Genomic DNA, 22203 nt, shown 5'->3' with positions numbered 1-22203 from the left:
TTATCTTTTTAATTATTTCTGTTTTATTGATTTCAGAATTTATCTCTATTAATTCCTTCTTGCCACCTTTTTTTTTCCTGTTGATCTTTTCTGTTTTTTTTTTTCTAGTTTCTTAAGTAGTACTCTCACCTAATTTATTTTTAATATTTCCTTTTTAAATACAAAAGCAATTAGGCTTAAAATTTACTGCTGAGCAGAACTTCAGTTGTAGCTATGATATTTGATAAGAAATGTTTCTCTTTTCATTAATTTCTACATTACTTATAATTGTAACGTTTATTTACTCTTTACTCCAGGGTTTATTAAAGAAGGATGTTTTTCATTTCCTAAGTAGACAATACATAATTTTTTGGTATTTTTGTTGATTATTGTTTATGATTAGATAATGATGTAAAATCTCTACCTTCTGGAATTTATTAAAGTTTTTACTGTGGGCAAGTATGTAGATAGGAAAAGGTTTTTAGAGCATGGCAACTAAGTGTGGCTTCCTTTTCTTCAGTTTTCAATTCTGATTTTTCTTCCTCTCTAGCCAAAGTATGTGTGCCTAAATTTGGGTATGAATGAAGCTTTAGACTCTGCAGCACTCCTTGTGAAGGAATTGGGCTGAGGCTTTCTCCCCGCTATTTCCTAGGTAAACACCAGAAGACTAGGAGGGAGGAGGCTTAGGGTAAGGACCAAGAAGTGGTACATGTTAGAAAGAGCTTAGCCTTCAGAGATCTCGGTGAGCCTAGGGAGAAGGTTGATATAAGCTCCTCCAGAATATGCCTTTTAACCCCCAGGAGCTAAAGAGTTGAATGACTAGCCTGAATCCTCCCTATTCTTAGTGAAGAGAATAAGAGCAGGGAGGCTCTGTGGTGTGCCTCAGTGGGGGGCTGGCAATCTGCCTGTTTCTACTGTCCTGGTTTGCCTTCCACTATTTATGGATTGCTCTTACTTAGGGTATTCCAACAACCACACCTGAATTCCAACAAGCAGAAAAAGAAAGAAAAAGAAAAAACTCCATTGGAGTGAGGTTAATGTACCTAGAGAGAGGAAGATACAACAGAGAAAACAATACCTGCCCAGCAAAATAGAGTTGGGAGATAGATGACAACTTGAATAAAAAGTAGAATAGTTAGTGGGATTCAAATGTAGCACAAAGGAGATTTTCTAGAATTAGCACACCTTGAAGAGTAATTTATAAAATAAATGTCAAATTTCAGACAAAGTAAGGGCCTGGAAGATAAAATGCAAAGCTCATAAGAAAATAAAAGGATGTGGAAATTTAGAGGGAAAAGGTAAGAGACATTGAGGATAAATCCAGGGGTGTTAATGTGCATATAATAGGAATTTCAGAACGAGAAAAAGGAAGAGATGGAGGAGAGGCAATAAGTGGATATTCATAAACTAAATCTGAGGCTGAAGTGTACAAGGCTTAATTGAGTTCTGGGCTTTTTTTAATGGATAAAGATACACACCTGGAATGTCTTAGTAAAATTCCTGATCTCTAAATATAATGAGGAACATTTTATAAAGCTCAGTCTCCTCTGCCCCCCAAAAAGGAATAATTGAATGAATCATATTGTCATTGGACTTTTAATTTGTAACACTGGAAGCTAGAAAACACTAGAATACTATCTATTGATTCATGAGAGGAAAGGACTTTATACCCAGCCAAGATAAGATGTCTGTTTATTAAAGCCAAAGAAATATGTTTGATAATATGCAAATGTGCAGAAAGAAAATCATCCATGTATCTCATCTAGAGATTTCAAAGTTAGAACAAAGGATGAATATGAAAGAGAAAGTGTGTTGAGTAGTTAAAGTTGTTTGAACTCACTCAGTATTTATCTTTAATTATATATGCAAACATGTAATATAACTGCTAAATTTCTTGAAATTATGAATGAAATTTTGTTAATATTCTACAAATAATAACTTTTTTCATTAAAAGCCGGGAGTTGAGAGGTAGATGGAGATCAGATGAAGTAAGAATTTTTCAAAGGTCTTTTGCTGGGGAGTGAAGAGAGGGAAAATGAAAATGTTCTGAATGTCTTTCATTATTAGAATGTGGGAAGGATTAGGAGAAAAGGTTACTTTATTGGGAAGATGTTACCTCTTGATGGGGATATAATCGATACCTTGTTTTAAGTAATAGATTAAACTGCTGTTTAAAATATGTTCAAGTGGAAGTAACATCACCAAGATGGCAGAATAGATGCTCCCCACTGTCACTCCCTCCACAACAGATCAATTTACAGTAATTAAAATGCAAAAACTGTCATCCTGAGATTGCTGGAACTTGGGGAAAGAAGAGGAGAGACCCACAGAAACCGTGAAGGCGTGAAAGACCACAGTGAAAGTGGGAGAAGGGACCACCTAGCCCCACTTTTTGGGTCAGGGTGGCACAGTGCAAGGAGCACCCACCACCACACAGAGTAGCTACCAGGAGATGACAAAGCCTCAGCAAAACCATTTTCATGAAGCTACTTGGAGTTTGCAGGGGAGAAGGGTATTTTGGAGTGCACAATCCCATCTCCCAGGCAAGCACATCTGCTAGAAAGCTTCCTAGGCCCTCATAGGATGGAGGGGCTACATTTGATGGGAGGAAGGAATCACCCAGAGATAAGTGAGTATTTGATGAAGACTTGTGCACAGTCTGCCCGTGCCCATGAGAAATGTTTGGAGTGTCCAGGGGGAGGCTGACTCAATCAGGGGAGCATCAGCTGCAGCACTGGCAATTAATCTGCCTCTCTTTTGGCATGGGTGCCACACAGCAGGGATCAGTCAGTGTGATAGAACTGCAGGGATCACAGTCTGCAGGAAAGACTTAATCCCAGGCTTTATTTTTCACACAGCCTAGTTGAGATTGTAGCAATCCCACATAGCCCAGTAGTGACTAAAAGGCCAACAGTTAAACTCTGATCCACACAAAAAGTCTTCCCCAGTATGAGAACAGAAAAGCAACATTTAGCTCAGCACAGAGCACAAGTCCCAGTTCCCATAGGAAGTTTCCCCCAATTTGAGAATTAACCACAGGACAGCAAATTAGTTCGAAGGGAGTAATTAAATGGTGGTGGTTGCTACTAATCTACCACAAAACAGAATAGAAACCCAGAGACCACACAGACCAAAGTTCTGATATTAAACAGTAAAGATCTAACAGCACCAAAGAATACCTTTAAAACGTGGGAGAGCTAGGCATCTCCTCAAATGTACAGGCATCAGCATAAGACACAAAGATTTAGAAAGCACAGAGAAACATGACACCACCAAAGGAAATCAACAAAGCTCCAGCAGTGGACCCAGATGAATTACAGATCTGTGAAATGTCTGACAGAGAATTCAGAATAACCCTCTTAAGGATGTTAAGGTAGTCACAAGAAAATACACATAGAAAGTTAAATGATATTTGGAAAATAATCCAGGAGCAGAATGAGAAACTAGACAAAGGAATACAATCAATTTTGAAAACTGAAATAGAAATTCCAGAAATGAAGAATAGTTTATCTGAACTGAAAACATTCCTCTTAGTACTGATTTTGCAATATCCCATAGATTTTGGTAAGATATGTCGTTATTATTGTTAGTTTTGAGAAATTTTTTGATTTCAGGTTTGACTCTCAGCAAATTAGGTATAGAAGGAAAGTATCTCAACACAAAGAAACTGTATATGACAAACCTACTGCCAATGTAATCCTGAATGGAGAAAAGCTAAATCTTTTCTTTCACAAACAAAAACAAGACCAGAATGCCCATTCTCACCATTCCTATTTAACATAGTATTGGAAGTACTAGCCAGAGCAATCAGGAAAGAAATAAAGGGCATCCAAATAGGAAAAGATGATGTCATATTGTCCCCATTTGCAGATGACATGATTCTATATATAGAAAATTCAAGACACTCTATGAAAAAACTCTTAGAACTGATGAATGAATTCAGTAAGTTTGCAGGGTATAAAATCAGTATGTAAAAATGAGTAACATTTTTATCCTGCAACAACAAACTAGAAGAAATAGAAATCAAGAAAGCAAGTGCATTCTCAATAGTCAACAAAAAAAATAAAATACCTAGGAATAAATCTAACCAAGGAGGTGAGAGATCTCTACAATGAGAACTACAAATCACTGCTGAAAGAAATTAAAGAGGACACCAAAAGATGGAAAGACATTCCTTGTTCATGGATTAGAAGAATCAACTTATTGAAAATGTCCATAGTACCCAAAGCCATATACAGATTCAATGAGATCCCCATCAAAATATCAATGGCATTCTTCACAGAAATAGAAAAAACGACCCTAACATTCATATGGAACAACAAAAGACCCTGAATAGCCAAAATAATCCTGAGCAAAAAAGGTAAAGCTGGAGGCATTACACTTGCAGACTTTAAACTATATTACAAATCTACAGTAACCAAAACAGGATTGTACTGGCTTAAAAACAGACACACAGACTGATTGAACAGAATAGAGAACCCAGAAATCAACCCATCTGTTTACACCCAACCGATCTTTGACAAGGGCACTAAGAACATACAATAACGAAGGAGAGCCTCTTCAATAAATGGTGCTGGGAAAACTGGATATCCATATGTAGAAGAATGAACCTTGATTTTTACCTCTCACTATATACCAAAATCAACTCAAAATGGATTAAAGACTTAAATATAAGAACTGAAACTTTAAAACTCCTAGAAGAAAACATAGGGGAAACACTGCAGGATGTAGGACCAGGCAAGGACTTTATGAATAAGACCCCAAAAGCACAGGCAACAAAAGAAAAAATTAAAAAATGGGATTATATGAAACTAAAAAGCTTCTTCTGCACAGCAAAGGAAACAGTCCATGGAGTGAAACAACAACCTACAGAATGGGAGAAAATATTTGCAAACTACACATCTGACAAGGGAATAATATCCAGAATATAGAAAGAGCTCAGACAACTTTACAGTAAAAAAACAAATGATCTAATCAAAAAATGGGCAAAGGAGCTGAATAGACAGTTATCAAAGGAGGACCTACAAGTGGCCAACAGGTATATGAAAAAATGCTCAACATCACTAATCATCAGGGAAATGCAAACCAAAACCACTTCGAGATATCATCTCATCTCTGTTAGTCTGGCTATCAGAAAAAAGACAAGGAATAACAAATGTGTGCAAGTATGTGGCGAAAGGGGAACCCTTCTGCAATGTTGGTGGGACTGTAAATTAGTACAGCCATTGTGGAGAACAGTACGGAGTTTCCTCAGACAACTACAGATAGAAATACCATATGATCCAGCAATCCAACTACTGGATATATATCAGAAGAATGGAAATTGTCATGTCAAAGGGGATACCTGCACCCCCATGTTTATTGCAGTTCTATTCACAATAGCCAGGCTTTGGAACCAATCTAAATGTCCATCGATGGATGACTGGATAAGGAAAATGTACTATGTATATATAATTGAATACTACTCAGCCATAAAAAAGAATGGAATTCTGCCATTGTCAGCAACATGTATGAGCCTGGGAAAACTTTGCTAAGTGAAACAACCCAAATACAGAAAGGAAAATACCACATGCCCTCTCATAAATGGGGGCTGAGTCCCCAAATAAACAAATAAAAAGTAAAGAGAGGGCTTTCAGTCAAGATGATAGAATACACGGTTCCTAGTGTTACTCTCTCCCACAACTCACCCAATTTACTGCTATTAAAAAGCAACAACAGGAGGCCTGAGAGCTGTTCTGGAACAGGCAGGAGCCAGGTGCCATGGGACCCCCAGCCCAATCCCAGCTGCTCAGAGAGGCCCAAGAGCTGCCAGGCTCATGCACCTTGAGCCAGCCATGCCAGAACAGGCAGCTGCTGTGGGACCCCCAGCCCAGGCCAGTCCCCACTGCCTATAATTGGCAGTCCCTTCGGGATCCAGGCCAGACATCAGGGTGGAATGAATGGACTGTGATACCCCCTGCCACAATGACTAAACACCAATGAAAAGATACCAAAAATATGAAAACTCAAGAAAATACATCTCCACGAAAGGAAAATAAATAAATCTCAAGCTCTAGATTCTATAGAACAGGAAGTCCTTGAAATGACTTACAAGGAATTTCGAGCAACAATTCTAAGGAAACTAAATGAGATACAAGAAAACTCAGTTAGACAACACAGTGAAATGAGAAAAAATATACAGGGCCTGAAGAGAAATGCACAAATAAATCAATGCCCTGAAAAACAATGTAGCAGACCTTGTGGAGCTGAAGGATTCATTCAACAAAATAAAAAACAACAGAAAATCTAACCAGCAGGCTAGAACAAGCAGAAGAGAGAATTTCTGACCTTGAAGACAGGCTGTCTGAATTAACACAGACAACCAAAAAAAAGAAGAATGAATTTTAAAAGTTGAAGAAAATCTAAGAGAGATAACAGATAATGTTAAGCCCTTAAATATCCAAATCATGGGTATTTAGGAATAAAAAGGAAATGCAATTGAAAACATATTCAACAAAATAATAGCAGAAAACTTCCCAGGTATAGGGAAAGTCACAGATCTTTAGATTCAGGAGGCCCAAAGATCCCCAAACATATTCAAACCAAAAAGGGCCTCTCCAAGACATGTTATAGTCAAACTGGCAAAACTCAAAGACAAAGAGAGAATCTTAAAAGCTGTAAGAGAGAAGCATCAAGTCACCTAGAAGGGAGCCCCAATCAGACTAACATCAGACTTTTTATCAGAAACCCTAAAAGCCAGAAAAGAGTGAGAAGATATATTCAAAATACTAAAGGACAAACATTTCCAGCCAAGAGTACTTTACCCAGCAAGGCTATCCTTCTGAAATGAAGGAAAAATAGTGTATTTCTCAGACAGACAAAAACTGCAGGAGTTCACTACACATGACCAGCCTTATAAGAAACTCTCAAGGAAATACTGGGTTTGGTACCTGAAAAACAACAATCACTGCCATTAATACTCAAGAGAGAACAAAATCCCACCAGTAAAACAAAAATGCTAACAATAAAGAGAAAAAATAGTTTATCTACCACCCTAAGAAACCAACAAACACAGAAGACAAACAGAAAATCATAAAGAAAGGAACAAAAGATACTCAGGACATCTAAATGAAAATCAATAAAATGCTAGGAGTAAATCAACACCTTTCAGTAATAACTCTAAATGTAAAAGGATTAAATTCTCCACTCAAAAGATACAAACTGACAGACTGAATTAAAAAGATGGACTCAACAATATGCTGCCTTCAAGAGACTCACCTCACCTGCAAAGACACAAAAAGACTAAGAGTGAAAGGATGGAAAAAGATACACCAAGCAAATAGAAATGAAAAACGAGCTGGAGTAGCTATTCTTATATCAGATAAAGTAGACTTTAAACCAAAAACCATAAAAAGAGATAAAATAGGCCACTATATAATGATAAAAGGATCTATCAATCAAGAGACATAACATCATAAACATATATGTACTCAACATTGGAGCAGCCAGATTTATAAAGCAAACACTATTAGATCTAAAGAATGAGATACACACTAGTACCATAATACTGGTGGACCTGAACACCCCACTGTCAACATTGGGCAGATCATCTAGGCAAAAAATAGAGAAACACAAGATCTAAACAACATTTTATACCATTTGGACTTGGCAGACATCTACAGAACATTCCATCCAACAACCTCAGAATATTCATTCTTCTCATTAGCAGGTGGAACATTCTCCAATATAATGTGTTAGGTCTACATGTTAGGTCACTAATCAAGTCTCAGGACATTCACAAAAATAGGAATTATTCCATGTATTTTTTCAGATCACATGGATTAAAATTAGAAATCAATAACAAACAAAACTCTGGAAGATCTACAAACATATGGAAATTAAACAACATTCTACTTAATGACATATGGGTCCAAGAAGAAATTAAACAGGAAATTGAAAAATTTATTGAAACTAATGAAAATAATGACACCTTATACCACAACCTATGGGATTATTGCAAAAGCAGTACTAACAGGGAAATTTATTGCATTAAATGCTTACTTCAGAAAAATGGAAACATGGCAAATAAATAACCTAACACTTCGCCTTAAAGAACTAGAAAAAGAACAATCCAAACCGAAGTTTAGTAGATGGAAAGAAATAATTAAGATCGGAGCAGAACTAAATTAAATAGAAATCTGAAAAACAATACAAAAGATCAATGAAACAAAAAGTTGGTTTTTTTGCAAAGATAAATGACAAACCTTTAGCAAGTCTAATGAAAAAAGAAGAGAGAAGACCCAAATGACAAAAATTAGAAATGAAAAAGGTTACATTACAACTGATAGCTCAGAAATACAAGGAATCATTAGAGACTACTATAAACAACTATATGCCAACAAATTTGAAAATCTGGATGAAACAGATAAATTTCTGGACACATACAAACTACCAATACTGAGCCAAGAAGATATAGAAAATATGAACAGACCAATAACAATAAAAAAGATTGAAGCTTTAATCAGAAGTCTCCCAACAAAGAAAAGCCCAGGACCGGACAGGTTCACTGTAGAGATCTACCAAACCTTCAAAGAGGAATTGATACCAGTTATCTTCAATGTATTCCAAAAGATTGAAACAGAAGGCATTCTCCCAAATTCATACTGTGAGGCAAACATCACGCTGATACCAAAACCAGACAAAGATACAACAAAAAAGAAAACTACAGGCCAATATCCTCAATGAATATAGACGCAAAAATCCTCAATAAAATGCTAGCTAACAGACTACAGCAACAAATATGCAAAATTATCCACCATGATCAAGTGGGATTCATCCCAGGGTTGCAAGGTTGGTTCAACATATCCAAATCAATAAATGTGATACACCACATCAATAAAATCAGAGACAAAAACCATATGGTCATCTCTATAGATGCTGAAAAAGCATTTGAGAAAATTCAACATTCATTCATGATAAAGAGTATCTACAAGTTAGGTATAGATGGAAAGTATCTCAACACAATTAAAGCATATATGATAAGCCCACTTCCAGTATAATCCTGAATGGGATGATGTAGGAACTGGACAAGGATGCCCACTCTCACCACTACTATTCAACATTATGTTGGAAGTACTACCAGAACAATCAGAGATCACAAAGAGATAAAGGGCATCTAGATTGGAAAAGATTAAGTCAAACTGTCCCTGTTTGTGGATGATATGATCCCATACATTGAACAGCCTAAAGCCTCTACAAAAAAAACTCTTAGAATTGGTAAATGATTTCAGCAAAGATGCAGGATACAAAATCAATGCACAAAAATCAGTAGCATTTCTATGCTTCAACAATGAACAGGCAGAAAAAGAAATCAAGACAGCTAACCCATTTACAATAGCCACCAAAAAATAAAATACTTAGGAATAAAATTAACCAAGGATGTGAAAAATCTCTACAAAGAGAACTGCAAACCACTGTTGAGTGAAATTAAAGAGGACACGAGAAGATGGAAAGATATCCCATGCTCTTGGATTGGAAGAATTAACATTGTGAAAATGGCCATATTACCCAAAGTGGTCTACAGATTCAACACAATCCCCATTCAATATTCCAATGACATTTTTCTCAGAAATGGAAGAAACTATCCAGACATTTATATGGAATAATGAAATACCATGAGTAGCCAAAGTAATTCTGAGCAAAAAAAATAAAGCTGGAGGTATAACACTACCTGACTTTAAACTATATACAAAGCTATAATAACCAGAACAGCATGATATTGGCATAAAAACAGGCACACGAATCAATGGAATAGAATAGAGAACCCAGAAATCAACCCATACACTTACAGTCATCTGATCTTTGACAAAGGCACTAAGTCTACACGTTGGGGAAACGACTGCCTCCTCAGCAAATGGTGCTGGGAAAACTGGATATCATATGTAGGATTATGAAACTAGACCCATACCTCTCACAATATACCAAAATCAACTGAAAATAGATTAAAGAATGAAATATACATCTGGAATCAATAAAACTCCTTAGAGAAAACATAGTGGAAACACTCCAGGAAGGAGGAGTGGGAACAGACTTCATGAATATGACCCCAGAAGCACAGGCAACCAAAGGAAAAGCAAACAAATGGGACTATATCAAACTAAAAAGCTTCTGCACAGCAAAAGAAACAATCAACAGAGTGAAAAGACAACCAACAGAGTGGGAGAAAATATTTGCAAGACATTAACATCCAGAGTACACAAGGAACTCAAAGGATTAACATCCAGAGTACACAAGGAACTCAAACAACTTTACAGCAAAAAGCAATTAACCCAATTAAAAAACGGGCAAAGGAGCTGAATAGGCATTTCTCAAGGAAGATATACAAATGGCCAATAGACACATGAAAAAATGCTCTACATCACTCAGCATTCGGGAAATGCAAATCAAAACCACTTTGAGATACTATCTCACTCCAGTTAGAATGGCTAATATCCAAAAAACTGAGAATTATAAGTGCTGGTGAGGTTGCAGAGAAAAAGGAATTGTCATAAACTGTTGGTGGGAATGCAAAATGGTGCAGCCTTTATGGGAAATGGTATGGAGGTTCCTCAAACAATTACAGATAGATCTACTATATGACCCAGCTATCCCACTGCTGGAAATATACACAGAGGAATGGAAATCATCATGTCGAAGGGATACCTGTGCTCCCATGTTTATTGCAGCACTATTTACAATGGCCAAGCATTGGAACTAGCCAAAATGTCCATCATCAGATGAGCAGATAAGGAAACTGTGGTATATCTATACAACGGAATACTACTCTGCTATAAAAAAGAATGAAGTACTACCATTTGCAACAACATGGATGGACTTAGAGAAAATTATATTAAGTGAAACAAGTCAGGCACAGAAGGATAAGTACCACATGTTCTCACTTATTTGGGGGAGCTAAAAATAAATAATGAAAGAAAGAAAGAAAGAAATGGGGGGGAGAAGACACAACAATCACAACAATTCCTTGAACGTGTTAAGTAAACAGGTATGATGTAGTTGGTGGGGGAGGGGAGAGAGGGAAAGGGTAAAGAGGAACGGGTAAAGGCACCCGAAAATCAACTACAACATATATTGAGAAGTTAAATAAAAAAGAAAGTCTATAAAACAAGAATTTATTGCTCGAAAAAAGAGAGAGAAAGAAATGAGTCACAGTAATACATTGAACTTTTGTAAGGAGAGAAATGAACTGTCATTACTAGAGGTGGGAAAGGATGGGGGGAGCTTAACAAGAAATTGGTTAATGGACACAGAGAATGATTAAGTATTGTAATGATGAATAAACTAACTATCCTGATCTGACCATCACACATTGTACACAACTATTGAAAGTTAACTTTGTACCCCACATAAATGTATAATAAATTATCTTTAAAAATGCGTATATATAACCAGAGAATCAAAGAAAAGGAAAAAGAATTTTTAAAAAACAGAAAGAATACTGAAAACAGGAAGAGAGAAGAAATACATAACATTCAACAGAGCCCCAATATATCTCTCAGTGGATTTTTCAGTAGAAACTCTGTAGGCTAGGAGTGAATGCGATGATACATTCAAAGTGTTGAAGGAAAAAAGACTGTCAATCAAGAATTCTATATCTAGCAAAACTAATCTTCAAATATGATGGAGAAATAAAGTCTTTCCCAGAAAAACCTATAGAATGGGAGAAGATATTTACAAACCCTTCATTTAACAAAGGATTAGTACCAGAATATATAAGGAACTCAAACAACTCAACAGCAAAAAGCCAAATAATCCCATTAAAAAATGGGCAAAATATCTGAAAAGACATTTCTCAAAAGAAGGCATACATGTGTCCAACTTGTATGTGAAAAAAGTGATGAAGATCACTAATCATTAGGGAGATGCAAATTAAAACCACAGTGAGGTATCACCTCGCTTCAATTAGAATGGCTGTTATCAACAAGACAGAAAATAACAAATGCTGTTGATGATGCAGAGAAAAGAGAACTCTCCTAAATTGTTTGTGGGAACATAAGTTGGAACAGCCATTGTGGAAAACAGTATGGAGGTATCTCAGAGAACCTAAAATAGAGCTACCTTATAACCCAGCAATCCCAATACTGGGTATATACCCAAAAGAAATGAAATCAATGTTAAAAAGAGACACCTGCATCCCCATGTTCATTGCAACCTATTCACAATAGCCAAGGGATGGAATCAACCTAAATGCCCATCAATGGATGAATGGATAAAAATATTATTCGCTAGTTAAAAACATGAAATCCTTTCATTCGCAGCAACATGGATGGAACTGGAGACCATCATGTTAAGTGAGGTAAGCCAGTCGCAGCAAGGCAAATACCACATGATCTCACTCATGTATGTATTCTTTAAAAAAAAAAAAAAGTGGTTCTCATAGAAGTAGAGAGAAGAATAATAGTTACCAAAGGCTGGGCAGGTGGGAGTGGAATGGGGAGAAGTGGTGGATTATCGGGCACAAAATTATGCTATCTACCTTAAATTAATTGAAATAACACTCTGTGCCCCACAAATATGTATAAGTAGTTGTGCAATAAAAACTAAAATATATTCACACAACGTGTCCAAGCAGAAAAGATGGAGGTAAACATTGGTAAAAGTAGAAAAAGGAAGATCAGTATTAATGGAAGGGAAAGGTATATTACAATTTCAAAAGACAATAGAGAAGAAATGGAATGATCAGCAAGATGACCAAACTGGTAAAAATGAAGAAAGGAAGAGCAGAAAACAAAAACAATAATTACTGAATGTAAAGTATGAGAAAACAATAAAAATCAAGTATATCAGTCATTACACTAAATGTGGTTTGATTGAATTTGTTTACTAAAAGATTGTAAACAACAAACATGATAAAACTTGGATATAGGGCTAGCCGGTTAGCTCGCTTGAGACAGTGTGGTGCTGGTAATACGTAGGTCAAGGTTTTGGATCCCAAACCAGCCGGGTGCCAAAAATAAAAATAAAAGCTTGAAAATAAAGAAAGATTGTAAATAATGGGATGGATAAATAAATATTAGATAAATATATGTAGAAATGCAAAGAAAGCAGAAATGGCAATATTGACATCATGTAAGGTGGAACTTAATATTAAAAATCCCAAACAGGATAAAGAGGAATATTACATAGATATAGAAAGCATGATTTTTGAATGTGATAGAACTATAAGCATTAAACAATAAAACAGCGAAATAGTAAGATACACTTAGAACTTTATTTGCTGGAATAGAGTGTCTACATATTTTTTTCAGTATGTCCACAGAACTTTTGTAAAAATTAATCATGAAATTGGCCACAAAGTAAACCTTAACAAACTAAAATAAGAATAGATATCAGATCTAATTCACTGATCTTAATTCAATAAAATTCTAAATAGTAAAGCCCAAAAACCTTAACTCCTTGGAAATTAAGAAATGCACTCTGTATTAGTTTGTTCTTGTTGCTAATAACATAAATACCTGAAACTGAGTAATTTGTAAAGAAACAATATATTTATTGCTTGTAGTTTCTGAGGCTGGGAAATCCAAAAAGTCCAGGGAACACATCTAGTGAGGACTCTGTTGGTGGATGGTGACAGCAGTGCAGGGTGTGACATGGCAGATGGCTGAGCATAGAGAGAGGGGAAGTGAGAGGTTTTTTTTAACAACCAGCTCTTGCAGGAACTAATAGAGCAGGAACTAATACAGTGAGAACTTACACATTACCCTCCATCCCCAGGGAATGAGTGCATCTATTCATGAGGGATTTGCCTCCATGACCCAAATACCTCCCAACACTGCCGCATAGGGGATCATATTTCAACATGAGCTTTGGGGGGAGACAAACATGTCCAAACTGTGTCACACTCCTGTATAATTCTTGAAACAAAGTGGATATTTTTAAAAGGGATGAAATGCAGAATACTTTCTACAAATATCCATAGAACTAAATGACAGTAGTCCTGGGTGTTGACATGGGGAAAATCTTATTAACTTTAACTATGAAAACTAGTAAAATTAGGAGTAAATATAATAAGAAAGTCTAATTAAAGGAAGTTAGGTATGATCTGACATGCTGTCAAACAAAAGACAGTAGTATCACAATTATATCAATTCAACCAAAATTAACAAATAAAATTATGCAGCTCCAGATCTAATTCTGATGTTTTCCTGGTATTGTATAAAAATATCCTAACATTTCTGTGGAGGAATAAATGTCTATGCATAGCTACAAAAAGTATGAAATAGAAGAATAAAAACGTACTATAAAGCCTCAGTGTTATAGAGGACTTGACATAAAGATCAGTGAAACAAACTAGAAAATCCAAGAATAAAATCTGGTCTGTGCCCCATAAATATGTATAATCAAAAATAAATAAATATTTTAGGGAAAAAATTTTCTAAAAATTAAAAAATAGAATGTGAGATATATAGAAATTTAAGATATGACAAAAGTTCATTTCATTAGGAAGAGATTATATTATTTCATCAATGATACAGTACAACTGGCCACCTATTTGGAAGAAAATAAAAGTGACCTTACAAAATTTACCATATATAAAATAAATTCCAGATGGATTAAAGACAAAAAACAAACCGAAAGAACAAAATAATAGAAATCTGAAAATTTAGGACATTACATTTACAAGCTGTGGGAGTAGAGAGTTGTCATCTCAAACAAAAGTTGTAATAGAAAAGATGACCTTATTTCACAATATAAAAATTTTAAACTCTTTTATGGCAAAAGATGTCCTGAAATTGATAGGCAAATGAAAGGCCAGTAAAAACATTTTTAACTCAGATGACAAGGAAACAATACAAAAGAGCCCGTTAAATAGGCAAGACAAAGACAAACAACCCAGTTGAAAATGGGCAAAGGATAGAAATAGTTAACAGAAAATTCTTGTTTAAATAGATGACAAACATATGAGAAAAAACATTTAAATTCATTGGTAGTTAGGGAAATTAAATATTTCGGTTACAGTAATATGTCACTTTATATTCATCAGATATGTACAGAAAAGGCATGTACAGAAAAGGCAGTCCTCATTGCTGCTAGAAATATGAAGGGTTAATACATTAGGGAATTACCTTGTAACATCTATAAAAATTTAAAATGTTTCTACCCTTTAACTCAAAAGTTCCACTCTTGGGAATCTATGCCATAAAAAGTAAGCCATCCATATAGAACACCACATGAACAGGATGTTTATTGTAGCTTTTCCACCAGTAGCAAAACCCTGAAACAAAGTGTGTGCCCATCAATAGGGGATTAACTGGAAAGCTGTGGGTACATACATACCTTATAATATTATACAGGTCTTATAAAGAAATAAAGGCTATACCAGTTGACTTGGAGGAATTTTTCTCATCAACTAAGAAACATGAAGTGCAAAAATAAAATTAAGAAATGAGAGAAAGAAAAAGGAAAGAATATTGTAAGAGCACTTTTCCAAAAAGTAAGAATAAAACAGTTCTATAAATGAATGTATTTATTTGGATATGTGAGTATGGAGAAATATATGGATGGATGCATATTGGGTGGTTAATAAGAGTTATATCTTGAGTTGGAGGCTGGCTGATAACATAATAGGAAAGAAGATAAAAACCAGTATATATGATATCACTTTAATGCACTGTAATTATATTTATAGATATTTACAAAAACTTTTTAAAACGAATTTTTAGAAGAAAATGATAAAAATGAAGAAAAATGATTTATGGACCTAAGAGGTCAGTAAAGAGTCTCATATCTATATGGGTGTTAAAAAGCTTATAGATTTTTTTAAAACCTTTTATAGCCTTAAGTTGTCAAATTTTGAAAGAAATATATTCAAAATCTCACAATGATTGTGCTTTTTATTAAGTTTTCTTTTGTGTTATTCATTTTGTTATTGTCTTTGGTACGTAAAAGTTTACTCCTAAAAAGTTCCTTTTATTATATTTTTATACATATACTTATTAATATATTTTGGAATAGCCAGTTAGTTCAGTTGGTTAGAGCGTGATGCTGATAACACCAATCCCTGAATCCACGGTTCAATCAGTGTATAGGCCAGCAAGAAAACACATATATGTTTATGTATTTTATCATATTTTACTGTCTCACTTATTGCTTTTGGTCTTGAACTGTATTTCCTAACATTAATGTTATTAGTTCTGCTTTCTTTGCTTGTATTTGCATAATATATCATTACTCACCAATTTGTCATTTCATTTCAGGTGTGTCTATTACCTGTATTCTTTTCCCAAATCTGAGAGCCCCTACCCCCTTTTATATGGGATTTCAATCATTTTTTATACACTTTGGTTTTATTCTCTCAATCTAATTTGTGACACAAATAAATGACTTAATCCTGCATGACTTACACTTTTATTTTGGATCTAAGAGTTCCCCCTTTAAAGTTTATTTTGAGAGAATTTAAATTCTGAATTTCACGTACGGTATTTAATACATACAATGACTACTGCTTAGGTAAACCAATTGAAAATATTTCTTTTTTCCTTCCCTTATCTTCATGAAGACAAATTGAGCGGCAACAATAATATGAACAAAAGACAAAAAATTGCTCAGGACTTTCTCAACTCTATTGATCAAACAGGAGAACTTTTGGCAATTTTTGAAGATGATGAAATTGATGAAATTAAGCAAGAAAGAATGGAGGTATAGTACATTCTTCCTTTTTTACAGTAATAGAACAACTATGGCAATGCCTGTGCTGTTTTGTTGTATTCTCATGTTCTTTAAATGTCTAAAATCTCCAAATCAATGGTTTCATGTATGATGGCAGTAATGTACAAAGGAGTAAGCACTGAAGAAGTAGTCAAACTCTGCTTTCAGAGTCAACTTTGGAAAATGACTTCAGTTATGTTTTTCTTTGCTTCTTCCTTTGAAAATGACTAGGTTTCCCTACTCGGCATCTGACATTTACTGATTTTATTCCATAAAAGCTAATTTATTATTAAATATTTACCTATTTTTTGTTCCAAATCATCCATTTATCTTTGTGGGCAAAGGTAATTCTTACTGCTTTTGTGTCGGCATATAGCATGAAGTATTTTTCAATCTGTAGTTGCAGGTTATGATTGGACTTAATAGCTATGGTAGTATCCAGGGCAATTACATGCTTTATATCACTGTAACATAAAGTTCGTGACATACATTTGGATTCCCTGGATATGTTTTAACAAAGAATATGAAAATTGTATGCTTTCTATTTACCTTAACTATCTATACATAAAATTATTGTTTCTATAAATACTTCAGGAAAAATGAAAGATTTGTTTCATTTGAGCACCTTCCAAAATACAAGGCAGTATTCGTACAGTTCCTATTATATTATTATACTTTTACATGTAAGAAATCTCCAATTTTTTCTTCTCTTTAAATTGGGCAAGAGGGTAATTCCAGAATTCCAAAAGATTGTGCTGAGTGCTTACTTTTTCATAGTCTTTGTGCATGCTAAAAATATAATTATTTCATGTTAAGTTTTGGAGAAAGTCCAATAAACATGCATGCTTTATAAACTTTAACAAGCTTCTTTAAAGAATTAGTATGCTTAGATCATGAATTGTGATCTAAAGGCAGTGTTCTTTTAGGTATCAATTACCTTAGAAATGTGTGGTTATCTTGGTTTAGGACAACTGCAAATGGTTTTAGTTTAACTTTGCCTTGGGCCAAAAACATGCTAAGTTGTCCAAAGCAGATGATAAACATATATTTCTGATGTCATTATGGCCTAAACAGATAGGATTGTTTAGTGGCATGGTTTCACTTATGATGTATTGCACAGAAAGCAAATATTGTTTATGCTTTATTTTTAAAATATTTTTGTATTATAAAAGCGGACATCAAGAAATATTCTTTAAGGAGGGACACTACATAAAACATTAGTAAAACTGAGCAAGTAGCTTTTCAATTTTGATAGGAAAATCTTAGCTAACCAAGCTTATTGCCTGGAAGAACATTCCACAATCAAGGAGGAGGGAAGAAATGGAGCATTTTGTAACACGAAAGCTTATAATAGCAGGCTACTGTGGGCCTGGGAAAACAATCAGCCAGTAAGGTACTAAAGTTAATAGAATATCTTGGAAATGCAGAGTAGGAAAAGCTTGACCGACTAATGCGGTCGACATATCTCTTCCATGTAGTTATATTATATATTATATAGCAGTAACCAAGATAATATAATTGATAACAATAGTTACAATGAAAGTCAGCTTTATCTATATAATAAAATGAGATTGGCAGCTTCTTTAAGCTTTTTATCAGAACAGAAATTTCTCTAACCAAGATAACAAAGAGTAGTTTTGATATTCTACTCACCCAAATAAGAGTTTTAACTGAATAAAAAATGCTGGACTTGTAGGCATAACTGTAGACAGTAGAAAGTGGAACCGTTAAGAGCATAGGCCTTGCCTGCTTCTAATTTGACAGGTTATAGTTCCAAGAGTAAACCACTACTGTGGCAGTCCATATGAAACCACTTTGGACTCACAGACTACAATCTCTTGCTTTTAGAGTGTAGTAGAATAATCAGTCCTGGCATCATTCAGTGGTTTAATTTTTCTCTAAGCATCACTTATGGTTGCAGAAACTTTGTTTACTACCTTCTCCCCTCGAATGTATGAAAATGGTATTGGCCGTACTAACAAAGCTTAATTTTGATTTTCTTTCTTTTCTTTCTTTTTTTTTTTTTTTCATTTAAATGTAATTTAGAAAAGAAAAACTTTTATAGACATGGAAACTCACTCTCTTGGGACCCCAGCTTTTTCTCAGAACATTGAGCAAACATACAGAAAACAGACTTGAGTTATTTCCTTTTTTTTTTTTTTTTCAGCTATGTGTGTGTGCCTGGCTTTGATTCACATATAATTTACTTTATTACTATTAAAATTATGTGACTTAAAATATAAAAATGTCTAAATTTTTACATTCATTTTGTCTTGCAATTCCATTGTCATGCTAGTTAACTCTTACCCTATTTATTCTTCTTTAGCTGCCAAATTTCTAACACTTCGGTATATCTTCAGTAGAGATCCATCATCATGATCTCTAAAGATCCTTCTAAGTTATCAAATGAAGATTGCATAAGTTGCAGAGTTGTTTTAGTATATTTGAGGGAATAGGAAAGAGAAGCAGGAAAACAGTAAGCACACATTTATATAAGTATGTACATATAAATACAGCTTCCCTCCAACCACCCCTCATTCTCACCCACCCCATCCCAAAATGAGATGGTGTGTGTCAATAATGTTTCCTTCATTCTGATTTTTTAAAATTCTAACCAACTGTACGTGGCTGTGTCAACCAAAGGCCAAGGAAGAGCCACTAAAAGCTGCAAATAGCTTTGGGGTTTCATAACAAGGAGGAACTTTGGTCAATCATGGAGGAGCCCTGCCTCTTCCCCAGCTGCTCTGCTTGTGGAGGAACCTGAGAAGCTCAAGTTTATCACTAATCAAATATCAGGTCTAATAAGCCACTAAGTTTGTGAAGAGGATGTAAACAATGGTTGAATTCTACCTTCAGTCTAATCCTCAAGTTGATAAAAGTATAAAAGAGCAAGGATTGGAGCTTACCAAAGAGAGCAGCCTTTAAATAGATTGGGATGAAGAAACTGTGTAGTGACTGTCTTGTTTGTTTACACCAGAGGCTTAATACTGGAATCTAGAGAGAAAGCAGAATGGTATACATAAAATTTAAGGCAATTTAAAATTTTTTAAAAATAAGATCCCAGATGGCCATCTGAATTTGCTTAACCTGAAATGAACTGGCCATAGATTTTAGAACAAAGTTTTTCATAAAGGCTGAATGATAAAAGATATCAGGTATATCATTCAGTTGTGCCCTTAGTGTAACTAGATTATGATCCCTGGGGGTTTTGAGTCCCAGAGTTACAGTCTATTGAAGTAAGTTGCCTGGAAAACTCACTGAAGAAGCTAGAGACATGGATGACTATAGAAGTTCTCCATTTTCTCCTGTTTTTGAAGTATATTCATTCTATTATTCTCCTGTTTCAATCTCTCACTTTTAATTACAAAGGGAAGGAAAATAAAATGACCATAAAACTAAGAGTTTATCAATATCTTAGATAAGATTTAACACAAAAGAAAAAAGGCTAATACCAGTAAAATAAACATTTGCAAATACCAGAAAAATTTAAAAGCTTGAGTTAAAAACTGAAATTCAGTCTGGCTGGTTAGCTCAGTTGGTTAGAGCATGGTGCTGATAATACCAAGGTCTAGAGTTCACTCCCTGTACCAGCCAGCCACTAAAAGCAAACAAAAAAAAGAACTGAAAGTCAGAAAAAAGTTAAAAAATTTTAATGTATATGGGATTAAGAAATGAAGATAGAATTATATACTAGAAAGATATATAGTTTATATATGTATAAATAATACACTTATGTATACACATACATTTGCATATACATATACATTTACATACACACATAACATATACTCTGCCCATATACTATATTTTCTTATAATGTAATAAGTAAAAGAACAAGAGAATTTAAGGAGAAAAGCTTTGAAATGGAATAAAGGCAGCAATTTTATGTTACTAAAAGATGCCGCCTCAAATGAAGATATAGTAGAGACACAATGTTAATCAACACATTCCAGAGCATTGAAACATAAACAAAATCTTCTTGGAGTGCCGGGACAGGTCACAGGAATGCATTTGTTGTGGAGACTAGAATACATTATTCATTATCTTTAACAGACTGACTTAGGGAAAAAAAGATTTTAATATATAAGTTTATCTACTAGATGCAAATATAACATTTTATAAATGTGCAACAGTTTTAGAATCTTACACAGGTAACCAAAGGATGCCATGGTGCTCTTTAGGGAAGGTTTGGTGTGGCTCTATCCTCTAATGTACCTCCACACCTTCTTCAATCAACACTTCAATTTTTGTGTAATGGCTCTGCGTAAAATCAGTGAAGAACATGTTTCACTATTTTATTACATTTAATATTACAAAACACCCCTATTCAATTTTCCATGAAGAAGCCAGTCTCTGTCCCTGTCTCTCTCACACACACACACACACACACACACACACACACACACACACCCCACACAACACAGTGAACAAATTCCCAAAATGCAAAAATTTATAGGGCATATTACCTTATCAGAGTGAACACACACACACACACACACACACAAAACACTGAACAAATTCCCAAAATGCAAAAATTTATAGGGCATATTACCTTATCAAAATGAAACACACACACACATCATAGAAAGTAATAGCAGAAGTTAAACAGTCAAAATTCTAACAGAATGAAAATTTAAAAAGAAAAAAATTATAGAGATAACTAATGAACCAACAACAAATAAATTAAAACTATTCTCACAAGCTATGTTTAGCTAATTATAACAAGGAGAATAGTCCATATAAAATTCAATAGGCATAGACAAAGCTTTAGTGAAAAAAGAAACTTTTTAGCTTTTAAGCCTTTCATTATTAAATCAGAAAGATGAAAATAAACAAATAAATTAGAAATTTTACAATAAAATTTAAAAAATCTGGAAAAATGAAAATGTAAAGTTAAAAGCCAATATAAAGTTAGAAAGCAAATAACTGAATTTGTTGTTTTAAATTCTTTGCAACAATAAGAACAAAATGATTGAATAAATCTATGACAAATCTAAATAAGAAATATCAAAGGAAAAGATAGATGTTAAAAATTAGCAAAGAGTAAGGATAAAGTCACAGACTGGAGAAAACAATTCTCATATAATTCTGTACTAATATATTTGTAAATCTTGATGGAATGGGCATTTTCCTAAGAAAATATAGGTAATTTTTACTCAGCAGGAAGGTACTAAGCCTGGATAAATCAGTAATCTAGGAAGAAATGCTGAAAGTTTTTAAAGAATTATTTCCTCAAAATTCCAAACCAGTTTATGGGGGAGCTCTTTTAAACATTCATAAAACAGTTAATTATTATGCTATCTAAACTATCTCAGAGCATAGAAAAAAAAAGAAACAAAACCTTAAAATTTAAAAAGCTTGCATATCTTTAGACAGAGCTCAAAATAAAGTATTATAATCTCACTTATGAATATATATGCATAAATCTTGAAATATTTTCCATTTTAATTTGGTAATGTATATAATGAAGAATATGCCACAAGTAAGTAGGATTTTTTCATTAATTCAAGTATGCTCCAATATTAGAAAATATATTTATAT

The 22203-nt window shown here is 34.3% G+C and overlaps 1 protein-coding gene across 4 annotated transcripts in view; it reads left to right on the top strand.

Annotated features, from left to right (window-relative positions):
• SUPT3H (SPT3 homolog, SAGA and STAGA complex component) overlaps positions 1–22203 on the top strand; it is a 547871-nt gene that overhangs the window by 381365 nt on the left and 144303 nt on the right. For all 4 annotated transcript variants that reach the window (XR_010023599.1, XM_063096838.1, XM_063096839.1 and 1 more), the window contains exon 6: positions 16514–16653. Coding sequence is in view for 3 of the 4 variants with exons in the window: in XM_063096838.1 (XP_062952908.1) it covers positions 16514–16653 (140 nt within the window). In the remaining variant the exon portion in view is untranslated. The remainder of the gene's footprint in view (positions 1–16513; positions 16654–22203) is intronic.

Source organism: Cynocephalus volans, chromosome 5 (genome assembly GCF_027409185.1).
Source record: "Cynocephalus volans isolate mCynVol1 chromosome 5, mCynVol1.pri, whole genome shotgun sequence".
In the NCBI taxonomy this organism is placed as follows: Eukaryota; Metazoa; Chordata; class Mammalia; order Dermoptera; family Cynocephalidae; genus Cynocephalus; species Cynocephalus volans.
This window is presented reverse-complemented; position numbering and strand designations above follow the sequence as displayed.